The sequence below is a fragment of the Cibotium barometz genome, chromosome 52 (genome assembly GCF_041138505.1).
Source record: "Cibotium barometz isolate CiBa-2024 chromosome 52, ASM4113850v1, whole genome shotgun sequence".
Classification (NCBI taxonomy): domain Eukaryota; kingdom Viridiplantae; phylum Streptophyta; class Polypodiopsida; order Cyatheales; family Cibotiaceae; genus Cibotium; species Cibotium barometz.
The window spans coordinates 20470922-20492215 of record NC_141097.1 but is presented as its reverse complement, the minus strand read 5'-3'; the positions used below and the strand labels follow the sequence as shown (position 1 = coordinate 20492215).

General features: G+C 41.7%; 1 protein-coding gene across 1 annotated transcript; it reads right to left on the bottom strand.

Moving 5' to 3' along the window:
* Window positions 1-16762: 16762 nt before the first annotated feature.
* LOC147608930 (putative xyloglucan glycosyltransferase 5) lies at window positions 16763-20670 on the bottom strand. Its single transcript, XM_086788519.1, has 5 exons — window positions 19294-20670; window positions 18591-18899; window positions 18179-18469; window positions 17922-18035; window positions 16763-17792 (listed from the first exon to the last, which is right to left on the bottom strand). The coding sequence occupies exons 1-5, from the start codon at window positions 20023-20025 to the stop codon at window positions 17151-17153; spliced, it is 2088 nt and encodes a 695-aa protein (XP_086644645.1). The 5' UTR covers window positions 20026-20670; the 3' UTR covers window positions 16763-17150.
* Window positions 20671-21294: the final 624 nt, after the last annotated feature.

The following is a 21294-nucleotide window of genomic DNA, read 5'->3' as shown; positions in this document are numbered from 1 at the left end:
CTGTGTGGTCAGTCGATCTCCCATGTTGTAACTGGTGGATAGCTCTCTCTACCATCGAGGCGGTAAAGAAAGTAGAGGTGGTGGTAGGGCGGGGCTCCTATGGTGGCTGTGGTATGGGCAGTTTACTGAGGGATATGGTAGAGGATCTTTGCATATGTGTGTCATGTGTGTGGATCCTCAATCGGGGTACGAGGTTGAGGCTCTCTCATCCTGCGCCATGCAGTGGCTGTATCTCTGCTCATGAGTAGGTGGTATATATCCCAGTACTATGCCTCCTCATATGCATGCCTCTTACGGCGTGTGAGGGTCCGTATATGTCGGCTCGCCTATCTCTGGGTAATGGTCCTCAGTGCTCTCTAGGCACGGAGGTATCTGTATAGCTCTCTGCACTTATCATCATACCACTGATTCTGGGGCATGCTCCCAGATCTATCTGTGTGTGCAATGTGTGTATGATGGGGGAAGCTGCGGGTGGTGGCCATATGTAGTAGAGATGACATCTGAGTGGTGAGTGTGTCTAGAGGTGACAGGGGATCCATCTGGAGTAGCCCGTCATATACATGATGCTCATATATGTCTGCTAGGTCATGGGTGAAGTAGAAAGTGGTATGCAATGCCTGTGTGGGTTGTGTGGGTGCTGGTGTGGAGCTCGCCCCAGTGACAGCAAGAGGTACGTGTGATCCGCACACCGATAGGACAGGAGGGGATGGTGAAAGATGTCACTGCCTATGTGGTCTCCATGGACCCCATGATGTAGTCCATTATGCTACCTCCCCCTGACCGTGGAAAGCATGTCAGTGCTCCTAAATCCTTCCACTGTCTCATCCCGTTATAAATAACGAGATGGCGTCAGGCTCCCAACTCAAGTAAGTGATGACCATATCTGGTGTTATCAAGTAGTGGACACACCCCCATATGCCCTAGCATGTACACATTATGGGTGGGTTAGGCTAATGCAAGAAGCTTAAGCTCCCGTGTCCTCCAGTGTGTGCATTGCCTCGGGGTGCTTGAAATCATAAATGTCGCAATGTCGGCTCTATGTCCGTGCATTGAAGTCCCCCATAAGGAGGAATTCCCCTAGGTTGGAGTAGTGTATGATCTCATCTGAAAGGGCTGCATTGTCTGATTGATCAAGCTAGGGTGCGGGAGAGGAGATTATACTGATGCTTTGTGGATTTTTGCAAAGCATTTAACACGGTGCCATGGGAGAGACTCTTCCAGCACCTCCGGTCATTGGGAATCCCATCAGAGATGGTTTGGGGCATCTATGGGTACTCGGGCACATACGATGCCCCGGGGGGCTATTTGGTGTTATTGCTAGCGCCATAGGTGTGAAGCAAAAGGATGCCCACTCTCTCCCACAACACTAATTGGGCTATACATTGATGAGGTGGTTGACTTCATTGTTCAGGGTGGTGGGGACGGGGTAGACATCTCATAGGTACCACAGTCCACATTATGCTATATGCAGATGATATTATTTTGGTCTCTGAGTCGCGAATGGGACTACAGCATCATCTCCATGCACTCGATGACTTCTGCACACAGAGGGGACTTACAATGAACCTTGGGAAAGCCAAGGTCATGATTTTCCACACCTCAGGGGCCGGTTCAAAGGACATGCCATCTTCACACTAGCAAGAGGACAGGTAGAGGTGGTAGAATCATATGTGTACTTGGGGATTACATTTGTGACTCTGCGAGGAAGATTTACTATGGCACAGGCAGCCAGTGATGATAGACTCACATGAGGGTATGCAGCTCTAGCCATGCTAGAGAGACAATGTCACCAGGCACACTTCTAGGAGCCACATACGAATGGGTGGTTGTTTGACACACTACTCACCCCTGCTTTGATGTATGCTGCAGCAGTATGGGCACCTAGGCTCGCTGCCTCCACATGGTCTCAAATAGAGAGGCCTCAGATTCTCATGCTCTCACAGATGATTTGTAGTAGCAAACCCTCTGTCCCACATGATACTGTCCGAGTGGAGTTTGCCGCACCTCCTATGCTAGTAGAGGGCCTCTTCTAGATGATCTGCTTCATACAGAGGATTAGAGATATGCCATTAGATCGACTCTCACATAGAGCTTTTGAGGCGTCCAGGCAGCTCACAGAGAGTGGAGATAGAAGATCATGGTATTCACAGATGACACAGTGGCTCACTCAGCATGGTCTCGACACTTGCCACTTTTCCAGTATGATATACATGCACCACACATCCAGCTCTCTCATAGTGAGAGGAACAGAGTCCTTTGGCAGGATTTATGGTTGTAGCAATACACTCAGGAGACTTGGATTACACCCAGTCAGCCTCTACCGCTGAAGATGCTATACTACAGAGATCAGTTTATGTGTATCTCAGCGACGGATGGATTCATTCAGCGACCCAGATATATGGCAGACGAAGAGTCCAAGATGCAGTTTTAAAGGAGTATATTGGCAAGATCTTCCAAGACATCATTGTCTTTCACAAAGTATGCTCCCCTGATGGACAAGTCTCTCACATGAAGATCAAGGCTTTAACAAAGGGTGCTGCATTCAAGTCCATAGGGAAGATTCATTCACTTGTTGGCCTAGGCCTTGCTACTGGGAAGATTGATCTTCATGCTATCCTCGATGGAAATTTTGTTGTAATTCGTTCACTTAAAGCTCCTACTGACTCTGCTGAGCAGCCTAGTACTAAGAGGCGCAAAGTTTAGGGTTTTTGTATTTGCTTCTATGTCATGATGTAACAGTTTCTATATTAATAAAAATATATTTTTGAAGTTTTGTTGGATACGTGCGATCAACAACTAATATTTATATTAATTTGAAATTAAAATCACAATACAATTATGATTGCCATATATAATCAAGTAGACACTTGGCAAGGATAAAAAAAAAATCATTAAGTAAAGCATTTACATCATGATCACATGAGATTACATTGTGGCATATACATGAGATTACAAGATCTCCCTAAAACTGCGGCTCAATCTTCCCTCCACTTCCGCATGCGTAGAACTAGCCGCATATCTTTGTCAGTGATGGTGACTCTCTTGACATGGACTGATGCGTACACTGTGTCACCATACATGTCCACCAAAAAAGCTTCAGCAGTCTCTTGAAGAGCTTCCAAAGCTACTAATGTCCATCGTGTGGGAGCCTCACTATTGCTGACCCGATGATGCCATCAAGATATCCGGCTCTCGTTCAAATCATCCACGATCTCCCTAACGAGGCGATGAAAAGGTCTCCTCGGGATCAGAAGTTCTATCATCTTCTGATACTTTCTTATTTCTCGAAGAGTGACGATGCCAGGTCTCCACCGACCTTTGCGATGTGTGGGCGTGGTGGTGGGGGCCTGTTGACCTTCACGGGATCAACCCTCTTGGCAGTCTGCTTGGTGCGAGCCATGTTCTTGAAGAAGATAAAACAAGAATAGAATGAAAATGAAAGACTCTAAACTTATATTTATAACTTCAAAAACTGAAAATATAACTTATATTTTTATTTTTATAGAATGAAAATAAATAACTCTCAAAAATTTTAGTAATTTTTATTATATTTAGTAATTTTCTTATTTATAAGAGCCCCTCTAATGCAACATCTCACTAATTCCCTAGGGTTTCTAGAACTTCGTTCCATGTTTAAAGTAATCTAATTTTTAGAGTAATTTTTATTCTATTTTTTTAGTAAAGATAAAATTTTTAAAATTTCTAAATTCATTGAAATTTTATACACTTATAGTCTTTCATGCATACATGTGTGAAAAATCCTAAATCCATATGAGGCCTATGAACAAAAAAATAATGCTTTCAACTTGAAAAACTATACGAGAGAAAAATATAATAACACCCAAGATATTGAGAAAGAAACATCAAATTGTACTTGTATTAAAAACACTTCTCATAGATTACAAGTACATTGAAACACAGGTTTACAACGCATCATATGATTTACTCAAATCATATTATCCATGTTATCCATGTTATCCATGTTATCCATGTTCAAACTAAAGGCATCGCCATTATTACGAATCCTTCGTACAAGTCTCAAATCCTTATCCATAAGAGTGATGCGCTTCGCATGAATAGCCAACTAACCATCATGCATGAGGTTCACCGAATATTCCTCAGCTGCTTCTTGAAGAGCTAGCAACGCTTGGGCGACCATCACTGCACATTGTTGACTGTAGAACTACGTCTTGCATATAACCTATTACGAGACATTCACTGGAGATCTTGCAATATCTCTCTCACCAGTCTTGCAAATGGCTCCCTCGGTATGATTAAGTTTATACTTTTCTGATACTTCCTTATTTCTTGAAGAGCAGCAGTGCCTGGTCTCCATCTACGCTTCTTGTGATAATGTGGCGGATGTGGATGCATTGTACCTATAGTAGTGCCTCCTGGATTATCAAATTGAGTGCGCTCACTATCAGTCTCCATTGGTATATTGACCTGGGGTTGTGTTGGTAGGGTTCCTCTTAGCACTTTGCTTGGTACGTGCCATGCCTTGAAAGCTAGAAGACTATAAAATGTAAATGTCTCACCACTTATAAGAACTAATAGTTTAATCAACTTTAAAAATAACACAAATGTTCACACACAAGTATGCATATACTCTCACACATAAAGTCATTTAATATTATGGTTATAGTTAGTGAGATTATGGGTGATATATCACATTGGTTTACAAGCTCTATGTGAACCAAAACTGACTTAAACTTTGGGCATTGAAGCACGGACTTCACCATATCTTTAGTGACTACCTTTTCAATTCCTTGATTCACTTCATTTTCTAGATTGTTAAACATCTTTTACATGTTATCACGTTGTGCATAGATCCTTCGCCTATATTGTCCCCACCACGTGTCTTTGCCAACATATGCATAGGTTTATATGACATTTGGCCTTCACGTACCTCCCGTGTTGTTGTGGACCCATAAGTGACAGTTTTCTCTAGCATTGTCTTCATCTTCTTATTGCTAGCCTGTAAATCATTAACCTGGTTAATCAAACTGGCATTTTGCATTACCATGTCATGCATAGCATCTTACAAAACATCGTTCTCTTCTTGTTTTTCCAACAATGATCTATTAAGTTTCATGATCTGTTGTGCAGAAACATGGGCTTGGGTTGTTGCAAGTCTCCAAGTATAACCCTATAACCCTACATTACCCTCACTCACAAACATACTTGACAAATGATGGTAGTCCTAAGAATTGGGGAGATTGTTGTGTAATAGGATCAAGTGGATATATAGACCCATCAACCCAAAGATCTATATAATTTTTCCCTGCTATTCTGTGTAATTGCATCACCGATGGATTCATCATTGAAACCTCAATTCTCTTGTACAATGGGGCATACTCTTCATCTAGCTGGAAGTGTATACTTCTCTTCTTAGAGCTTCTTGCTTCCTAAAACATCAAAAAACTAGAAACACTTAGATACATCATTATCTGCATTGAGTACAATCAATGCCTACAAGAAAACTTACACAAAATTTCATGATTATTAACGCATATGTGTAACTTAGCACCAACTTTAACACATATTATTATTATTAACCAACAATAATGCACATATTATTATTATTAACCAATAGTAAAAAATATCTTACTATTAACTTTATTATTTTACGAATAGTAATGCATATAACCAACACGAAAACATAACTTATAGAACTCAATTGAACATAACCAACATCAAAACATTGCTAACCTCCATTTTTGTTTTAGTGTTGCTTCTTTATGTTGTCTCTTTGTTGCTTCTTTCCTTGATAGCAAGATTAATGAAGAAATGGTTTGTTAGCTCCAAGAAACTGGCACCAAAAAATCAAATCACTCTTCATTCTCTAGCTTTGTAGTGAACAAGTGCAATAGAGTAGGAGAAACTGTTTGGAGATGGAGGAAAATACAAACTATTCCGAGATGGAGGAAAATACAAACTGTTTTGAGATGCAAATTTGAAAGTAGAAGAAGAAATGAGCTATGGAAAGAAGAAATGACCTAAAGAGAAGAAGAAGCTCTATCACAAAAAAGGAAAATTCGTAATGCACTATTCTCTAAAATAATAAATCTAAACACATTCTTAAAATCTTAAAAAATAACTATTCTCTTCAAATCTCTATAAAAAACATAAAAATGCACCAGAATGTAGATAAAACATGGGTCTACGTACTTGTAAAAAGAAATTATGAAATACAAAGTACAAATCAAGATATTCCATTTTTAAGATAAAATCCTTCTAGAATCACGAAATGATTGTTTCTTCGATCATAAATGAATCTTGGCATTTAAGAATGTCATATCTTTTGAGATATTCGAAACCAGCTCAAATAAAAAAATAGTTTTTGAGATATTCGAGTTCTAAGCAGGTCTGGTGGACAGTCAATAAAATAATAAGTGAATCTATTATAAAACTAATATTTTGAGATGTATAAGATTCAAAAAGAGAAGAGAGAGGAGCAATATTATAACATTATTTTTACACTTTTCCTTGATTCATGGAAGAGAGAGAAAGCCCTTAGAGGGTCAGTTTGTGAGTCCAAATTCTTCCTAATGCTCCTCTCTTTCGTAATCCTAATGCTTCTATTAGTGTGTTTGCCATATGTAAGTGAGAAGGCAACCCAAATCACTTAATCCAATTGTATCCAAGCAAGACCACCTCCCTCTCTACCTGTTATATATATTTACAGGTATATATATTTTATCATATTTTTGATGAATTAATAATCATAAAAAAATATGCTTGATTTAATGTGTGCATGAATCGGCTTAATGGAATGTGCGAGTGTGCACAAGGTTATTATATATGTGCGAGTATGCACATATATAATATGTGTGTGTGCACAAAGTTATTTCATGTGTAAAGGCCCAATAGTATTTATATATGTGTAAAGGCCCAATAGTTATTTCATGTGTAAAGGCCCAATAGTATTTATATATGTGCGAGTGTGCACAAAGTTATTTCTTGTGTAAAGGCCCAATAGTATTTATATATGTGTGCACAAAGTTATTTCACATATTATTATATATGTACGAGTGTACACAAAGTTATTTCATGTGTAAAGGCCCAATAGTATTTATATTTGGGCAAAGTCTTTTATATGTACAAACCTTATGAACTTTCATATGGTTAATAATATGTAAAGCAATACCAAAAGCAATGCCCTTCTTAAGCCTAAGCTTTAAAAGCTTAAAAAATAATAATAATAATAATAAGCTTCTTTTCATTTTTCTTTAAATACGCTGGGCGGTTAGCCGTGAAGAAGCAACAAGCTGGATTTTTTTTTTTTAAAGGATGCGGCATTTTCCACCTGGGCGGCGGACTCGCGCAACGTCAGAAATTTTTCTTTCTTTCTCCAAAACGCGCGCTGCACGTTGTTTCATTTCAAGCTTGAAAAGCTTGCCTACTAAAGCTTATGTTATAAGCTTATTAGTAAGCTTTATAATATAAAGCTTATAAAAGCTTTCTTATATAAAGCTCTTTCTTATAAAAGCTCTTCTTCTTTTCTTAATAGCCTCTGCGACGGCCTCCCTTGGGGTGGTCATCTCCAAGAAACCACGATTGGGTGGTCATCTCCAAGAAACCATGATTGCCAGGCCAGTTTTTTTTTCGTACACACCCTGGGCCCACTCAAGTGGGTGGAGCCAATTTCTCCTTCCAACAATTAGCCAATTATCATGGTCAGGCAAGAGCCACTTCTTATCACGATTGCCAGACCAGTTTATAACTCCCAAACCTATGTTTGCTCCTCAAATCAATGACCAGCACTGATTGTTGGTCATGCAGAAGCTCCTTTTTACAAAAGTTCATAAAAGCTTATCCTAAGGCTTTCAAATGTTTTTATTTCCTATTTTAAATGTTTTTATTTCCTATTTCAAAAATCTTTTTAATATCTAAGTTAAGTCTCCCATGCTTTTATTTATTTATTATTTTTTCTCTCACACAAAGGCAAAGAAGTTGCTCCAAGACCTTCCTTCAAGGCTTAGAAGAGACTTTAAATTCTCTGTTCCAGTCTAATTATTTTCGTGATGCAGATATTACAATATTTTTAGGCTATCAACAATAATGTGAAAATCTTCGAGAATTTTCATATTTTTATGATTGTGATATTTGAATACCACTTTTATTTTATTATTCTCAACTCATCATATCGTGAGGAAATTTCTCTTATCCGTGAATATTAATTGCATCAGTTATATCTACATTTGTTTATCTAACACTTTACCATGTAGGCGTGCTTCCCCAACATCATATGAGTACGTATTCAGCCCATTCATTAATTGCATTATGTGTTTAAAATTGACACTAATTAATTCAAGATATATGAATCCTAGAACTGCTTTTAAATTGTTTGGTACCATATAGCATGTGCAATAATAGTTCTCTTTCAGAATGATTTGAACACTTCCAAGTAAGCTTCTCATTTCGATTCTTTTACAATAGTGATCATGCTTAAATATTTATACGTAGAATTTCTTATAAGATCATAATTTAATATAACTCTAGTTAGGTTTGGAAGAATAATTATAATTCAATCCATTCGCATTGCTTCTCATTTTTCTCAATGTAGAATATCATTGTAATCGAATATATGTAAGGTACGATCCTCTTACGCTTAACTCAACCTTATGATTTCTAAGTTTCATATTTATTATTCAAGTTATTTCAACTTCAAATGTAAATTAATTTTTTCATTATCATCTCATTTGAAATTAAGGTAAGTACATAGATTTAGACTTGTTTATTTACAATCAATTCTATCTATTGTTTATTTACAATCTCACACCCTCTCAAATCGCTTTTTAACTCAAGGTTAGTATTTTCTACAAAGTTATTTCATGTGTAAAGGCCCAATAGTATTTATATTTGGGCAAAGTCTTTTATATGTACAAACCTTAGGAACTTTTATATGGTTAATAATATGTAAAGCAATACCCAAAAGTGGGAAAAGCAAGCCCAATTTGTATGCTCAACTATTATTATCTCCTTGGGCTATTTTTATGAATACAATTTTCTTTTCCTGTGGTGGAAGTGGAGCTACATGCATGGAGGGGGGGGGAGATTGCACCCAATCTTGCCTTGATGGTGATATTATTCTATTTCTCTTGTCTTATGCTATGCTATGTTCTTGATATATTAATTTGATTCAATTTTTTGTTTTAATTCTATTTCTCTTGTCTTATGCTATGCTATGTTCTTGATATATCAATTTGATTCAATTTTTTGTTTTAATTTTTGATGTATTTATGAGTTTTTAATTATTTCTTCAAGAAGTACAAAAGAGATCTCGTGACACTACCATGGATGTTTTTGATAGGGAGTTGTCAAACAGATACCTAGTGATGTCATCAAGTGAGTTTGAGCAATCTACTCCAATTGATCAAAGTACTTTCATGGATCTCACAAAAGGAGGTCCATCCGGGTCTCTGGAGGTGGTTGATCTCATGAGACTGATGAACCTTCGGCAACGAGCCTAGATGCGGTGCCAAAGGGTAATGAGATGAATAGCATTGTCAACCTCATAATGAGCTCCTACTCTCATGGTGGTATTTAGAAGAAAACGTTGATGGCATGTTCTTATATACAAAAAGTCCAAGAAGTTCCCAAAATATATCATGGCAACATTGCTTTCTCTTTCTCCCATGCATGGAATAGAACAAATATATGACGGCCATTGTTGGACCAATGAAGAGTACTGTGACGGCCATTGTTGGACCAATGAAGAGTACTGTGAAGTTCCCAAGCATTGTGAGGAAGAGCTATTGTGGAGGGGTTTTTGAATGCACCAATATTCTATGTGGAAGCTTCAGAATCAAAGACCAAGCAAATAAGATGTCATGGTGTGGTGAGTGTTCGTATATATTTAATTTAGTACTCAGACAATATGATGCAACTAACTAATATCTTAAATTGCAGGTAAATTATCAAAAAAAGTACCCCAAGTGGGGATTTCAACCCATGGTATTTTATCATTATCTTGTTTTTACTACAAGAGCATGCCTGTTTGCATTGCAATGTGTGGGGCCTCTGTATACTATTGTATGTCTGACCTTGCTCATTCAACAAGGCTGATGTGATAACTGTCTAGATTTTCAGTTGAGAGCAGGTGATGGACGTTCATTTGTTGCATGTAAGCACATGTATTTTGTCTACGTGCGTGTCCTTGGGCTCGTTGTAAACAATAACATGTTCATACACCAACCACATTTGAATAAGGAAGACCTTACCATAATTTTGAGTGCCAGAAGGTCAATGCCAGTGTAAGCATGTGGTCCCGAGGGATCATTTACGTGTATCTCTCCTTGAAAATGGCATGATCACATGCCTTCGGATGGTTTTTTTGTAATTCTATTTATGAATAGTGTCATAAAAAATCTTCATTTTGTAAAATTCGTGTCTTGCAACCATCTTTTTCAAAGAGCAAAATACTTGTTTTTTATGATGTTAATGGAATAGAATAGAATGGAATGGAATTCAATTTTGCTTTGTCTAATATCGAGTGAATGGAATGGAATGGAATTCAATTTTGCTTTGTCTAATATCGAGTGAATAGAGTGGTGACAAAGAACGTCTAATAAAATTAAAAAAATAAAAGGAATCCCCTTATTCTTTTTCGAATACAGTGTGGCGGTAATGAGCTTTGATTATTTTAATATTGAAAAGGAAAATCACTTTTTTTTTGTGCGAATAACAAGACAATTTATGCACACCCAAGAAAGGAGTGATGTTCATTTTTGCATGCACCTAAAAAATGAGAGGTAATCCTCACATGGCGAAACCATTTAAAGGAATGGTGTAAAACTATATGAAGGCCCACCTCTCTCTCATTAGATGTACCATAATTCCTCTAGTTAAACACAGTCCCTCAAGACGCTCTTCCTCATTCCTTCTTTGTCTCTCAACCCTAAACCCTGAACCCTCTTTCTCTCTCCCTCTCATAAATCCAAGAGACAGAGGGAATGAGAGAGGGAGAGGGAGAGGGAGAGGGAGAGGGAGAGGGATAGATAGAGGTGGAGATAGCATGAGGGTGCGTGTTGAAGGACAAAGAGAAATAGAGAGAGAGTATGTGTAGAGGGAGAGGGAGAGAGAGTGTAGAGGGAGAGAAAGAGTGTATAGAGGGAGAGTGAGAGAGAGAGAGAGAGAGAGAGAGAGAGAGAGAGAGGGAGGGAGGGAGGGAGGGCATGGAGAGAGAGAGGGAGAGAGAGCATACGGTGACAATGAGAGAGAAGGGGGGAGAGGGATAGGCAGAGGTGGAGAGCATGAAGGTGCATGTTGAAGGAGGAAGAGAAAGAAAGGGAGAGAGATAGAGTGTGTAGAGGGAGAAAGAGAGAGACAGAGAGGGATAGACAATGGTGGAGAGAGCATGAGGGTGCATCTTGAATGAGGATGAGAAAGTTAGGGAGAGAGAGAGAGAGAGATAGAGTGTGTACAGGGAGAAAAAGAGAGAGGGAGAGAGATAGAGTGTGTACAGGGAGAAAGAGAGAGAGGGAGGGAGGGAGGGAGGGCATGGAGAAAGAGAGGGAGAGAGATAGAGTGTGTAGAGGGAGAGTGGATTGGTTGTAGTGGGTTGGAGGGAGAGAGAGAGAGCATGGGGGTGTGTGTTGAAGAAGGAAGACAAAGAGAGGGAGAGAGAGAGTGTGTGTAGAGAGGTTGATTGTAGTGGGTTGGAGGGGGAGAGAGAGCATGAGGGGGGGAGGGGAGGGGGGAGGGGATGGGCTGGGCTGGGGGGAGGAGGTGGGTCGGGTTGGGTTGGGTTGGGGTGGGAGTAGGGAGGAGGGAGGAGGGGAGAAGAAAGAGAAGACATGGGTATAGAGAGAGATTAGTTGTAAAAAAAAAACCCGCCCCCGAAACTCGCTTTTAGAGACACCCGCTTCGTGCCCATCCCCTTATGAATGGAGAAGTCTTTTGAGAAGAAGCCCGACTCAGAGCGTGATGCTTTGAAGGCCGAGCGGACCTGTAACCATTGTGGCTAGAAGGGTCACTATTGGAGGAAGTGTCTTCAACGGAGTACCGAGAAGAGTGTTGATTCTTCAGCTACTGTAGCTACAAAGACTCCAGCTTTTGTGCACTTGGAGATTATGGACATAGATGCTTCATCTTCTTCGAGCAGGGAGGCAGTTGGTCTCACCGTCAGGGATACTCGGAAGTGGATTCTCGATAGTGGTGCTTCCAAGCACATGACTCCTTCTTGAGAGTTATTACAAGATCTTCGACGGCAGACAGGTCACATCTTCATTGGTGACAAATCCACTATCCCTATTCAAAGTGAGGGCAGGTTGAAGATTGTTCTCGATGGCAGAGGGGGGAAGCATTCCTCCCAGGTTCTTTATGTCCCATCTCTTGGTTTTCATCTTTTGTTAGTGCATCAAGTTTGCAAGACTGGCATACGCGTGAAGTTTGATGAGCATTTTATTGCTCTCTAGGACAGCAAAGCAATAGGCCAGGTTGTTTGGGAAGGCAGAGTGGAGAATGGGATTTACAGACTCTCAGCACTCTCTCTTACAGGTCCTCAGCTAAATGATTTGTCGCAGTTTCATCATGGCCACTTGAATGTGGTTACGCTGCAACAGGCTTTTCAGGACCAGATGGTGGATGGCTTGCCAGATGTTGGCAACAGGCAGGGACATTCCAGCTTTTGCGTTTGTCAGTCAGAGGAGCCTTTACAGGTGAACTATGCTTTGATGTCTCGTATCATTCGGGACAAAGAGCCCACTTCCATTAAGGAAGCTCTTTCCCAGGAGACTTGGAAGAAAGCCATGCAAGTGGAACTTGAAGCCATTAAGAAGAACAACACTTGGGAGTTGGTTCCAAGGTCGTCAAAATGGTCAGTCATTGGTGTCAAGTGGGTCTATAAGACCAAGTATACGTCCGATGGGTCGGTGGACAAGCACAAGGCGAGACTTGTGGCTAAGGGCTATGCTCAATGGCCTAGCATCGACTATGAGGACACCTTTGCACCAACAACGAGCATGACAACGATTCGAACAGTTCTTGCCCTTGCCTCTTCTCAACGGTGGCCCATTTATCAGATGGATGTAAAATCTACATTCCTTAATGTAAAATCTCAGAGGTGTATGTTGAGTAACCTCAAGGCTTTGAGGTTCAGGGATCAAAGGGGATGGTTTACAAGTTACGGAAGGCCTTGTATGGTCTTAAGCAAGCTCCCAGGGCTTGGAATCAGAAGATTGATTCCTTCTTTCTACGGACAGGTTTTCAGAGATCAATTGCAGATCCTAACTTGTATCTCTTTTGGAAACACAGTATGGTCACTTTGATTATCCTTTATGTGGATGACCTTATTCTTTTTTTTTTTGATCTTTTTGTGCTTGCGTGTGTGCGTGTGTGCTTTCGTGCCGTTGTCAACAACCAACAAGTTTTGAACCCAACACCTCTTGCATGGGACTTCAACACCTTACCACTAGGTGTGTCTCCATTGGTGTGGATGATCTTATTCTCACTGGCAGTCACGTGGAGCACATAGCTATGACGAAGGCTACCTTGTCAAAGGAGTTTGAGATGATCGACTTAGGCTTCCTCTATTTCTTTTTGGAATTGGAGATTTGGCAGACCTAGAGGGGGTTCTTTGTTTCTCATCAACGATATGTTCATGAGTTGCTGGAGACCTTTGGGATGGAGAGCTGCAAGCCTATTTCTTCACTGATGGACCCGAATACCAAACTTACAGTTTATGATCCTTGTGAGCAAGTTGATGCCTCCTTCTATTGGACGCTTGTTGCTGGTTCATTGATTTGGTTGCTGAGAACCAAATTGGACTTGAGCTTTCCAATGGGACTGTTGAGCTCGTTCATGCAGACACCTTTGAAGACTCATTGGGACGCAGGATTGCGGATCTTGCGGTACCTGCAAGGTACGAAGGATCCTGGACTCTTCTATGAGACTAGAGGGAGAACGACGGAACGAGTCAGACTCCAAGGTTGGAGTGACTCAGATTGGGGAATGAGATCTACATCAGGCTACGAATTTACCCTTGGCTCAAGAGCTATTTCTTGGAGCAGCAAGAGACAGCCAACTATTGCCTTGTCTTCTACAAAGGTAAGAGTATTGGGCTGCTTGTGGTGCTACTTGCGAGGTTGTGTGCCTGCAAAGGTTACTTGACGAGATTGAGTTTCCACAAGAGGAACCTACAATCATCGAGAGTCACTCTATTCGTGAGAAGATTTTGGCTGATGACATCTTGCTAGAGTTTTGTTCGACGAAGGACAATGCAACGAACCTCTTCACGAAGTCTCTACCTCAGGCGATGCTCCGACAACACTCCAACTCACTTGGGTTGGTTCCACATCTAGGAGGGATGTTAGTAGTCATCTCCTATCTGTACCATATTACTCAGTAGGGAGTGAGGGCCTTTGTTGTGGGTGTGCCCGCCCGAGTTAGTAGTCTCCATTTTTCCTCATCTTTCCATTGTTTTCCCAATTCTTTGCTAGTCATGGGGGACTTCTTGTGCTGGTCGACTGATCTGGTCCTGGCCAACTTTATTTTTCTCCTAGCCGACTGCATGTGTTGACCGACTGGTTTTATTTAGTCATGGACATGATTGTAGCCTGTCGGCTGTTTTTGGGCTGGCCGACCAACAGCATAGGGTGGTATTTAGGGTGGTATAAATACCACCCTTGCCCCCCCACTTGTCATCATACCAGATCTTGTGTATATAGTAGAGTTTATACAGCTTCTCTCTCTACACTTCTGCGTTTTCTTTCTCACAGCAGTTGTCTCATTTTTCGCTGTGCATTCCGGCAGTTCTAGAGTAAGTGGGAAAAAAGAGATAATGGGGTACTATCATTACTACATAGGTGAAAGGCTTTTTGTTAACCTTAGGTAGGCTTTGATAAAACCTTAAAAGCTCATATATGGTAAGCTTTGATAAACCTTAAAAACTCATAAATGGACTATAAGCTAAACGCCGTAACTAAGCTTATCAAAACAGCCATGAGTTTGCAAGGCTTAGTTATGTCTCTAGTTAAGCTAATGATTAGCAACTTCAAAGGGTATATGCTGGATTTCATACACCACCTGCCTAGTTGGACAAACTAAAGAGAGATACCATTAGAGACAAGAGCCCCATGCGTTCCTTAGTTTTCCCATCTTCATTGCTTTGACATCATTTCGGCCCCAAGGCATCACTCCCAGGTCTCGCACTTACAATCAATCAATACCACTTTGTGAGGCCTTCCAATAGATTTTCTTGCACCCTCCCCACATTGTTCTTACATTAATACCACTCAGCCAGTCTTGATTGAGTTATGCTGACATGCTCTGAAGGCTCATAGCTCTGAGCAGCACGGATAACCTTTTCTTGATGCAACTTCATGGCACCTGTCCCTACAATTGGTGTAGATGTTTCCAGAATTACCTGAATGTTAACCTTTGTTGGCTTTTGACATAGCTTTGACCACTAATTGAATTAAGATTTGCTAATTGAACTTGCCCAGGCATCCACCGAAAATAGATGTCCACTTAACCATTCTATTGTTCTTGGGTTGGCTCCCCTGAGCTTTGAAACCAACTCAAATATGTATCATTTCTCTTTGCAATTGTTTTTTTGTGCCTCAACATCTTGGACACCCGAATCTGACACACTTAGAGCCTTTCTCCTTGCATATATCTGTGCTAGGCCCTGCCCTGCATCTTCTTGAGACTTTGATGTGCTCAGCATGGGCACTACCTCCCTAAATCACAACTTCTTGCATATTGATTACATGCCCTCCTTGTCTCTATTCCATGTGCATTCAATTAGTTCACCCATTTTCACAGGGTCACTGATCATATTGATTCCATGTCCCTCCATGCCAGCCTCTGTTCCATATGTATTCATCCAAAACTTAACAATCCCTTGCTCATTTAGCAATGGATCAAATGCATTCACCTGCACTTCGTTTTCAATGCTTATCATCCCCCTCCAATCTTTTCATCCAAAAGACCAAGCCTTCGTCTGCCTGCAGCTTCACATCACATTTTGCCTAAATGTACATGTAAACCATGATTGCACTTTGTTTTCAATGCTTATCATCCCCCTCCAATCTTTTCATCCAAAAGACCAAGCCTTCGTCTGCCTGCAGCTTCACATCACATTTTGCCTCCATGTACATGCAAACCATGGTCTTGCCTAATCTCAGAACTGGAAAAAATGGCAAAAAATAACCACAGCCCCTTGCTTTCCCCAGCTCTGAGCCAACAAAGTTAGCATTGGCACCCAAATCTTTACTGTAGCCTGGCAACTCAAAAATAGCAGCGAAGTATCTATAAAAACAGTAGGCATCGAGGGGTTGGCACCAATCCTTACCACATGCAATCTCTGCTTATATAGGCTAGCGTAGGCAACATCAGAACTTTCTTATGTGGAACAGGTTCAGGCAGGCCAGTCCACCTTCCAGTAGACAGCGAATCATTAATTGTACAGAGAAAAACATAACATGGCACTTCCAAAAGTACAAGGCATCTAGTAGAATGTTTGAACACAATTCACTGTGAACCAACTGCCACAAGCTTGAGGTAAAGTACAACAGTTTAACACCATTGTATTTTAATATAATCTCTCATCGACATTAACCAATTCACAGTTTCACAAGATGCCCAAGAGTGACAGGCAACAATGGCTGCACATGCAAAGTTGGCCAGCCTAAAACAATGTTTCAGACCAAAAGAATGAAACCATCACAAGAATGTTATGCTGGGACAATAGTGATCATGCCAAATGGCAGACATCGCCTTCAAAGATGGCAACTTTGTAATAATCTTGCACCAATTAATTAAAACACCCAGCAATAAATAAGATAAGTGTGCTGAAATCAATAAAATCAATGATCTTCCTACACATACTAAATCAGCTCTCCACGGACACATGGAAGAGCGAAGTATGCCAGTACTCTTCCACATGCCAAAACTGCTGCAAATGACCACAACTCTGATACCATGAAGTGCACACAAGCAGTGCTACTAAGAATTGTGACATAAAATTGGGTGATGTCCACTGCATTGGAACTGCACACTCACTTGCAGCCGAATGTTGCAGCTGTTTTATTTGAAGCAATGCAACAAGCCATTCCCCACACATGCCACCAAAGGTGATCTGATGGTTAGACCATAAAGAGACCTCCATGCTGTCCAAGCTAGGGGCTGTGGGCCTTTCCACATCAGCTTGCTTGCTCGCCAATGAGATCGAGGCCAACCACAAGAAATGATATCCCTTGGAACAGCAAAAAGTAGAAGTGCACACCTTGGACCGATAGCAGGCTCCTTGCGGATGCAGTTAGTAGAAGGAAAGCTAAGGCCAGTTCTTTCCTGTAGACTCGGTTGGTCTTCTTCTTACGAGGCTTAGGCTGCTGCTCATCGAGCTTTGTTAGCACATCAAGGCCGGACTCAGACGCCCCCCTCTGATGCATCCCCACTTCTTGATCCAACTGTGCTTCCTTTTCGGCAAAGGCCACCAAGTCTGACTCGGACGCTCTCCCCACCTTCTTGGTGACAACCCATTCATAGGCACTTCCAAGTTGGAATAGACCTGATACCATGGCGTTGAACTTGGTTACTGACATTGTATTCTCAAAGAGCAAATAGGGCACAATGAAGGGAAATGACTTCGGAGCAGGAACAATATTTAGGAAAGACATGAGAGCAGGAACATAGCAGATCACCCAGGCAGGTAAATGAGCTTCAGGTATGAACATGGTCATTGGGAGAATAATGCAAAAGAGTGTGAATGAGTAGAAAGGAAGGATAAGCTTTCTGAGTAGAAAGAAGAGAAATATGAGATTTGTCTTCTTCCAGATGGAGATCTGCACACGATAAAAACAAATCCAAATAAAATATTTTCATATGACACCGCCACCCCCAAACTGACAGGAAGGCCAAAAACAGGTATATTAAACGTAGTCAGACTCAAGTTATAGACACCCCACACTTACTTTTGCCGTAATAATGTCAGGAAGACACAGCCTGAAAAGCTGCATTGGCCCAGAATGCCAGCGGTGTTGTTGTTTCCGATATGCCTCATAAGACTCTGGCACTTCGCACAAGCACTGCACATCAAGGAGGGACTGTGTGTTAGACATTGGTGGCCTGGGGGGAGGTGGGGGGGTGAGTGTCGTCCTACTTTTTATCTTTAAAGGCAGACCAAAAACCTTCACATGGAACACCTAGTGGCACTGCGCATGCGGCTCACCTTGACATCATTCACAAATATGAACTTCCATCCATTTAAATGAGCTCTCACTGCAATATCCATGTCTTCCACAGTAGTGCGTTCCATCCATCCTCCCGATTCTTCTAAAGCTTTGATCCGCCATACACCCGCAGTGCCATTGAAGCCAAAGAAATTAAGGAAGACACCATTGACCTGCTGCTCCACTTCAAAATGATACGAAAGATTGATGTACTGCAACCTTGTTAGCAGGTTCTCATCCTTGTTGACAAAGGACCAGCGTGCTTGAACCAAGCCCAAATCATCATTGCCCTACATCAATAGCACATGGAATTGGCAGAGTGTATATGAAAATAAAGTGAGGGGGGTGGAGAGAGTGAGACAAGGAAGGGGGGGGGGGTACGGGGGGAGCAAAAAGGCCAAAAGATGGCACCTTAAAATGGATGACCGTCTGCTTCAAGAAATCTGGCTGAGGTTGAAAATCCGCATCAAAGATAGCCACAAATTCATAATCTTTCACATAGTCACAGCTCATGGCAGACTTCAGGTTCCCTGCCTTGTACCCAGTCCTGATTAACCGGTGTCTGTACACTATATTTATACCTTTTTGGTGCCACTTCTGCACCTCAGCTTTGATGAGCATCTGAGTTTCTGGGTCATCAGAATCATCCAACACTTGGACTAGCATTCTGTATTTCGGCCAATCCATTTGCGCAATTGCTCCAATGGATTGTTGGTAAACCTGTGTACAGTAAAGCGAAGGCAAAGTGAGTGTACGAAGATGCTCAATGCAGCGTAGCTACTGTACCACAAGCTCTTGGTATCAGACATGGATGGAATACTCGTTCAAGGGGTAAAGTGAGTAGATGCAGATGCCACAAAACAGCATGCCAATATGGAATACGGATGCAAAACCACTCATATCACATTGAGGACATGCAGATGATGTATTGAAACGAATCTATGATCAGCATATGATAGCTTGACAAGCTACCAATCATCAAAGTGTTTATAGAGCACATTGAGGGCATGTAGATGATGTATTGAAAAGCATCTATGATCAGCATATGATATCCTGACAAGCTATTAACTAAGAAGTAAGAAAGCAATCATCAAAGTGTTTAGAGTGTACATACCTCTTTCTCATTACACATAGGGATCTGGATGAGCACCATCGGATATCCAGAGTCCGGTTGTTCAGGGTCGTCAGTATCAAAAGACTGAACTTTGGAAACAGGCTTGATTTTTTTGAGCTTAACCCAGACACAGCCAAGGCATTGTGTAATCCTGTCCAGTGACTGGATGAGGAATAGTACAATGCACGCATTTGCAAGCGATTGCAATGGAGGGGCTAGATAGTTAGCCCTTACATTTACCCAGGCAATATACGTAGAATGCAGGAGGCCCTGAACATCTGAAGAGCCAGGGATGTGCAAATGTGGCCGATTGAAGTGCCATCCTTTCATGTGAGCTACAACCTCAAACCCTAGCATGAAAATGGCAAAGGCTAAGAAAGCCTTGATGAACTTGTAGAGTTTACCCTTGTGAGACTTGTCTGCGGTGATGGCTATGCCTTGTCGGAGGATGAGGCGGGTCTTCACAGCAGAGAGCAAGGTCAAGAGGCCCTGTGCAAGCCATGCCACACAGCCAGCCGCTTGATGCGCTCTGAGGAGCATGACCCATGTGAGCTGCTTGGCATTCTTGCCCCTGTCTTTGTCTGCAGTGGCGGTGGCAAAGTCATCCTCAGGGCTGCTAAGCTCCAGCATGGACCAGTTGTTGGGATTCTCCATCTTCACAACCACAGGGGTGCCCTTGTGGCTCTCTTTGTTCCACCATTCCACGAAATCGAAGCTTGTGGGCATTTCCATAAACAGCAAATAGGGTGGCTTGCCTTAGATGGCCCAACTGGAGCTGCTCTGAGGCGCTGTGTCGGCTGGACTGGGAAGCCTAACCTCCAGAACCCTAGTTTCCTGTCCAGCTACTGAGTGGTATACAGCATCTGGATGTGTACGGGATGTAAATTTGCAAAAGGACGAAAACCCTAGTTCCTTTGCAACTAATGTGTGGTGTACGGCATCTGGATTTGCGAATAACCTCCTTGGGCAGCAGGAAAGAACGTTACTTACCGTTTTGGAGCATCTCTGATGGATTGATGCTGCTAATAGGGGGGGGGGAGAGCTGCCGTTTCTTCTACTACATTGGGCAAGGGGAGCTGAGAGATGGGGCAGGTGCAGAAAGAGAAGGAGAGGGGAAAGGACAAGGCAAAGTGTGGGGAGGGGTAAGGAGCCACTGCAGGGGGGAAGGGTTACAGTAGACAACAGCGGGGTATCGGCAGCAGCATGTGGAAGGGAGATGAAATGGGGAGGACTCGGCAGGGCATCAAAGGAAAGCAAGGCAAAGTGAAGTGAATGAAGCAGCAGATGATTAATAATGATGACGGGAACAAAGGGTGTGAAGAGAGCAAAAGCACAGTGCAATATATTTATATTTATATTTATATGCATTTATAGAATGCATAGAAAATGTACAAGGCTGAGGTCATCTCTTTATATAGGTATTGTTTGTGTTGTGCCAACTTGTGTGTGGGTGTGTGTGTGTGTGTGTGAGAGAGAGAGAGAGAGAGAGAGATGGGTACACATCCACTGTAGCTAGCGACGCTCGAACCCCTTGAGTCAGTGGTGGTTTGTGTGAGTTTATACACATGCCGGTTGTAAATACGCAATTTCTTACAATTTCAATTTCAATCAAAAAGAGAGAGGGAGAGAGAGGGAGAGAGAGAGATGGGAAAGACGGTTGTTAGAAATTAATGATACCTATTGTCTCCTTTTCCTACCTAAAATCATAGCTCTAGCTCTCAAGGGGCCAAGCAAGAGAGAGGTGAGAGATGCAAGATGCACGTGTGAATGGCCCAAGAGGAGAAGCAGTGCAAAAAGAAGAGAGAGAAAGAGACAGAGAGAGACAGAGAGAGAACAATTGTGATTCTCTAAAGAAGAGATCTCAAAAAACCAAATATTAGAGATAGAGAAAGACACATATAGAGACATAGACAAAAAATATAAAGGAGAGATCTAGAAAAGCAACTTTGAGAGGAAAAAGTGGCAATCTTGAAAGGGGTTGTTTCCAAGAGAGGGGGAGGG

What these genes read in the sequence shown, in the direction of transcription:
- LOC147608930 (XM_086788519.1), bottom strand. Translation starts at nt 20,025, where the DNA reads ATGGAAATGCCCACAAGCTTCGATTTCGTGGAATGGTGGAACAAAGAG. An exon ending in CTATGTGTAATGAGAAAGAG is followed by an intron (nt 18,900 to 19,293) that starts GTATGTACACTC and finishes TACTGTACACAG; the next exon opens with GTTTACCAACAATCCATTGG. An exon ending in TATTTGTGAATGATGTCAAG is followed by an intron (nt 18,036 to 18,178) that starts GTGAGCCGCATG and finishes CTTGATGTGCAG; the next exon opens with TGCTTGTGCGAAGTGCCAGA.